The sequence below is a fragment of the Eurytemora carolleeae genome, unplaced genomic scaffold (genome assembly GCF_000591075.1).
Source record: "Eurytemora carolleeae unplaced genomic scaffold, Eaff_2.0 scaffold193, whole genome shotgun sequence".
NCBI lineage: Eukaryota > Metazoa > Arthropoda > Copepoda > Calanoida > Temoridae > Eurytemora > Eurytemora carolleeae.
In genome coordinates this window covers 379,629-385,817 of record NW_019396638.1, presented here as the reverse complement: position 1 = coordinate 385,817, position 6,189 = coordinate 379,629, and the positions used below count along the sequence as shown (strand labels likewise).

Genomic DNA, 6,189 nt, shown 5'->3' with positions numbered 1-6,189 from the left:
TTCAGAAATGGAAAAAAACAGAAAAAAAAAGTATCTTTTAAAATCGTTTCCGACGTTATTGATTTATTTATTTATAATTGTATGTACATAATAACTCGTTAAAAAAAAAATCTTGTGATAAATTCATATTTTCAACAATCTTGTAAACCATATAAACAATGATACTCAAATAAATATCTAGATTTTAAAAAAATTTATGGCAAGTGTTACTTATGGCGAATGTATTATGGCAAATGTAATTATGGCAAAAGTATTTATGGCAAAAGTATTATGGCATATGAAACTGAGCTCTTCATAGGAAGTTATTGTAGTGGAACAAAAAATCCAGTCCAAAAAAACGCGACATCTTTCATATCATTAGCTTTATATCATCAATCTTAGATCAGTTGAAGGAAGAGGTATATTTGGTTTAAAGATTGGAAGTTCCCCCCTGGGAACTGAAACTAGAGCTTTGTGGATAGATGGAGGAATACATGCTAGGTCAGTATCTAAAGAATAAGGCAAAAATAATGATATATATAAAGATTAAAATTTCCCTGTATGATAACTGACGAACTGCAGTAATTTTTAAGAATGTTAATTATTTGAAATTAACTTGTTTTGGGGAAATTGTACTGACATCTAAAAATGTTTTTAAAACTAAAATTCACAAAAATCACTTTGTAAACATAGTACTTGAATATTATATTATACAGCGAAGTTTCATTTTTCTAAATAAACCATGGAAACTTTTAACAGATTCTTTAAATTATCTTTTTGTGATTATTGGAAAGAAATAGGACACACTCATAAAAATGGATTCAATTATTTGAATGAATTGAAAGTTATAAAGAATTAACAGTAATGAAGTAATTTGAAGGACTGTAATTGTTGTCTTCCAGTCTGGGGAGAACCAAATCTAATATGTTTATATAGTTCTTTAAGTCATGTTGCAACTTAGACCTCAATATATATAAAGTTCGTTTATTTTCTTCAATTATTTGTTGCTACATTTTGGTGACCCCTAGCCAGACCCCAAGGCGGGGGTAGGAGGCCTTGATTTGGCTTCAAGTCAGGGGGTTAGGGCGCCGCTGAAGTCGGGGCAACATAGCTATTTAGGAAGCCGTTAATAGACCAGCAAGGCATGAGTGAAGTCCTACCTCAATATCTGCCACATCATATTTCTAATGAGTTCTCATCAGTCCGGGGGCCCTTATGTTGCTATCTCTCTGTCTATCTATCTCTGCATCAACAGATGTGGAACAAGAATTGGAATGTGTTGATAAAACAGGATCATAGAAGCCGCTAAAGATGGTCAACTGAACCTGCACCTGCAGCTGACTGACCCCACTTCCCATCGGAGAAATGACCATCATAGAAGCCGCCAAAGATGGTCAACTAAACCTGCCCCTTTAGCTGACTGACCCCCCTTCCCTCGAAGAAATGACCGGCCAGGTTGGATAGAAGAGAAAGGTGGGGTGCCAGGATATAAAAGGAGACCTAACAAAGAATAAAGTTATTTGCGATGAAAGCCTCTTAGAAAGAGTAACCAAATCCCTCCTGCTTCAGGAAGGAGGGGTCAGGAGGGTAACCATGTGGGGCCAAAGTTTGAAGGCTGCTTCAGCAGGTTAGAGTTCCGAAGCCATGAGAGTCACTGAGGAATCCAGCTAAGAGATCAGATTCAAGATGGACCAGTCGAGTCTATAAATCCAAGAGTCCGGAGTCCGAGTCTTCAAATCCGATAGACCCATATCCAGCCCTCACCCCTTTAAGTAGAATTGTAATTTATGTTAACCTTTAATTTTGTTTTATGCAATTAGCCAGGTTTCTTCTTGGGACTTTTATGGATCACCTTCCTGCAGAGTTTAGATCCCATCTCCTGATGGAGATGATTGCTGATCCTTGATGGATGGCTACCAGAGCAGGCTATGGACAGTACAAGGAAGGGTTACACTGTGCAATCTCTCTCATCTCAGGATATTGAGGATGTTTCCCTTGTGTCCCGCAGGCCCAGGACAAGGGCATTCTCTAGTGGAGCTAAAACAAACAGTCCAGGTCCATCTACATCCTACTCCTCCTCCTCAAAGTGTTAGTATCATCACCGCTGGGGAAACCAGGCAAACCAGTGCAGATCACCATTTTCCCAGATGGGAAATTAGTTGACATGGTTAACACAGTTCCCACCAAATCTTCTTCCTTACCTTTGTTATTCCTCAAGAACAGGCTGAGTATCCACGAGAAATCCAAGTTTCTCGTGGATACTGGTGTTTCTATGTCTGTTTTCCCACACCTGCCCCGCTCTCCTTCAGCTCCAGATTCTGGAATCCTGTAGAGAACCTCTGACGGTTCCCCTCTGAACATCTATGGTTCCTGCTGTTTCATCTAACTCACCCAACAGCAGTTCAGATCTAGACACATCTCTTCTTTCTACCCCCGATGAGTTCTGTGATCTCCTGTCCGAGTATCCAGATGTAGTTTCCTCCAAGTGTTTCTTTGCCTCAGATCCGAAACATTCCATCTGCCACACCATTCCAACCCTGCCTGGCCCACTGGTGTTAGCCGCTCTGATGCAGAGAAGCTGGAATCAGCAAGAAAGGAGTTTGCAGCTATAGAATATAACGGGATTATTCAACATTCTTCTTCTCCTTGAGCAAGCCCTGTACATATGGTGAAAGAACCTGATGGTTCCTCTAAACCTTGCCACAATTTCTGCTGTGTCAACACTCAAACCATTTCTGACAGGTATTCCTTGCAAATATTGCAGATTTCTCAGCTAGGCTCCACGGCAGTGCAAGGTGTTTACTAAGTTAGATCTAACCTAAGGATACTATCAGGTTCCAATATCTACAGGAGACATTCCTAAAACCCCAGTGATTATGCCTTTTGTCCTGTTTGAGTCATTGAGGATGCAAATTTGGTCGCATTGATCTGGCTCCAAACTCCTCAGTAACACATCTTCAGGTATCCTCCACCCACTGGTTCCAGAGAAGATGAGAAGGTCTGATTTCAAATCAATTCACAATATTGCTCATCCAGGCAGGGGTGCTTCTCAAAGACTGGCTTCAGGAAGTTTTGTCTGAGAAGGTCTCTCTAAAGGACGTCAATTTGTGGTCTCAGTCCTGTCTCAGTTGCCAGCTGAGCAAGATTCAAACCCATATTAAGTCTCCTACTCAACAGATCCTGGTTCCTGGACCAAGGTTTTCACATATTCATATAGATTTGGTTTGACCTCTTCCTCAATACTGCAAATATACTTTCCTTTTGTTACGCGAGCCATGCTGCGTATAGAAAGTCTGTTTGTCGCCCCTGTGTATTTCTGAGTTCCATTAAATATGTACATATGTTTATATGGGTTATAGCAAGTGTTTACTATCCATACAATTTTGATGCGAATGCAGATCCAATCTAGATCCTGGATCAGCACTGTAAAATAATAGATGGATCCTGGAAGCCAAAATCATTTGAATTCAAAAGATCCAAATCCGGACTGGAACAAAAATGAATCCGAATCCAAAAAGCCAAAATGCGGATCCAACAGATCCAGATCCTTTAAGCTCTGGTTATAGCTGTACTATAAAGTGTGTACACTATGTACACATAAACTATACTATAGGTAAACTTATAATTAAATATGTTTCCTACATATATCAGGGAGCTTCATGAATGTCTCGGTCGTTCTATTGGTAGTTGGTTCTGGAAAATAATTTCAATGTATATAATACTATATTTTAATCTAACAAAATATGATATTAATTTTTCCATTTAAAAAACATTTCTCACCCAAAACTGCATAGTTCGTGTAAAGGGCCACCCATCTCTCCTTGTCTAAAAAATATGATATTAAAAATTTTAAATCATATTAATAATTTTAAACTTTACAATTTAGGTCACTACCCTCTCCCCTTATTTTTTCCTTTTTTCCTTGAGTTAGCTTTGACACACTTAGCTTTTCTACACATTTTTCTTGAAGGTGTGGAGGGGGGGGAGACATGCTACACATTTTTAGTTATTTAGGACATAGAGAGGGGGAATGGGACATCTGGCATCCTGTAAATTTTTCTTCATTCACTATTTGTGAAAAAAATAGATAGTGTAAAGCTCAAATCCCCTTTCAATTTTCTTCTTCAAAGTTTTCTTCTTCTTTCCTGTTTGTTTTGTTTTTTTTCTGTCAAATTTTTTTCTTCTTCCTTCTTGATTCTTGTTTTTACACTTTAAGGCCTTTCCAAATAGTTCTTTTGACATCAAGTTGTGGAGCAGGCAGGAAAGAGATAAGGAGGTTTGTAGGAAGAAGGGTATAGGGGATTGCTCCCTGTGTTCCTTCATTTTGATCAGTTTCCCAATAAAGGGGGATTAAGGAAACCCATGACTACACCCCTTATGTAAAATGAGGACTTGTGAGTAGGGTTGTTAATTGTTTTTGTAAACGATCATTAAACAATCGTTTTTGTTTTGTTCTCAAAAACGATCGTTTCGTTTTCGGAAAAAAAAAATTGTTTTAAAAACGACCCACTCGTTTTGAACTTTTAGAAAACGAATAGTGATCGTTTTTAAAAACGTTCATTTCGTTTTCGATTTTTCGTCGTCGTTTTCATAACGAAATGATTGTTTTTCTGAAAAATGAAAACGTTAACATCCCTACTTGTGAGCCCTGAAAGCTCTCTTGAGAGGAATCTTCCAAAGCAGTCCAGTCCTCACATCTGGTCAAAAAAACAGTTTTGTAATAAAGATTCATTCATTTGATATTAAATGATCTACGGTACACATAATTTATTAAAAGTAAGATACAAACTGAATATGATACTAATGATAAAATAATATTGAAGATGAGAAGTCAGAGCTGCAGATCTCGTATTCGTTCTCATTCTTCAAGCTGAGATGGTTGATCACCAACTAACTCGTCTCCCGGGTATCAGTCAACCTGCCGGGTTCACGTTGGGAATCCCTAGCTTTATCAAACTCCCTAAGTCAACACCCAATCTACCTCCGCTACTAGCACCCAAACTAGCGTCAGGTAGATAAATCGGGTTTTAAGCTTGGCATCATTCTATTTATACATATTTACAATCAGGGTGTTTATTTTTAACCCTGGGATCATGAAATTCCTGCTTCCGCTACAATACCAATCATTCTCAACAAATCTAGCTGGCAAGGATACCTTTTGCTGTCTGGAAAATCTTTAAACAATTAAATATACATGGATATGGGAAAATCTGCTACTAGGAACTAGAATCTGTAGAACTGGAACTTTGATGTGAACCTGGAGAGAACTGTTTTGGTGGCAGAGAAAGACTTATTCATTCCCAGATTCCAGAAGTGATGATTTGCTGATGCTCTTCAGTTGAAACAAGTTTAGAATACCCAGGAACCATTGGAGACCCTTCCCATCCATGGAACAAGGGAAATGAGAGATAATCTCAGTGTGCACACACCCTGAGCTGGAGACACCCATCCCAAGATACTTAACCTCGGGAGCAGCAAACAAACACTTCTCTGGTTTATACTCAGGCCCTGTATACAGAGCCGGTCTAGAACTTCATGAACATGGAGTAGGTTGTACTCTGCATCAGAGCTGGCTATAAGAATGTCATCAATATAGATAAAGTAGTAGGAAAGGTCATCCAGGATCATATCCATCATGCACTGGAACATGCAACCAGCATTATATAACCATTGTCTCTCCATCTACGTTGATACCAGCACTTTGAGGATCCATGGTCTCAGTTTGAGGTTGAGTTTGTTGAAATTATTGACTGGCTCCGGAAACCTCAAGCATAACTACTATGAGGAATAGCATTTACATCTTCAAATTGATTATCAGAGAGAGTTTGAACAGAGGCTCCCAGTCCTCAAATCATACAGAGATCATTAGCATGCTGAGCCATACCAGGGGGATCATTGATGAATTCTGAGAGTAGGTGGATTCAGACATAAGCTGGAAGCCTATCCATGAATAAATCACGGAGCAGGATAAAAATCTTGTCCATAAGCTCAGAGGGGCGTTTATTAGAGAGGAAAGGCAGACTCTGTAGTGCCTGATATCGATGGAAATTACTTAAAGTATATATTTGGATAAGACACCTTCTCAGAGCTTCATAAGGATCTGCTGTAGGGACCTGACCAAATCCAGGAGCTGGCAGGCAACATCCTGTGGCAGAGAAGCAAGGCAGTGTGTAAACTTGGTTCATGATGAGGTTACTCAGAAAAGGCCTA

The 6,189-nt window shown here is 39.0% G+C and overlaps 1 protein-coding gene across 2 annotated transcripts in view; it reads left to right on the top strand.

The window, feature by feature from the left end:
- Positions 1-381: 381 nt before the first annotated feature.
- The window catches only part of LOC111706706 (carboxypeptidase B), a gene marked incomplete at its 5' end in the record, with an annotated part of 19,131 nt that continues 13,323 nt past the window's right edge, over positions 382-6,189 (top strand). For both annotated transcript variants that reach the window (XM_023479627.1, XM_023479628.1), the window contains 1 exon segment: positions 382-480. In XM_023479627.1, coding sequence (XP_023335395.1) covers positions 382-480 — 99 coding nt within the window.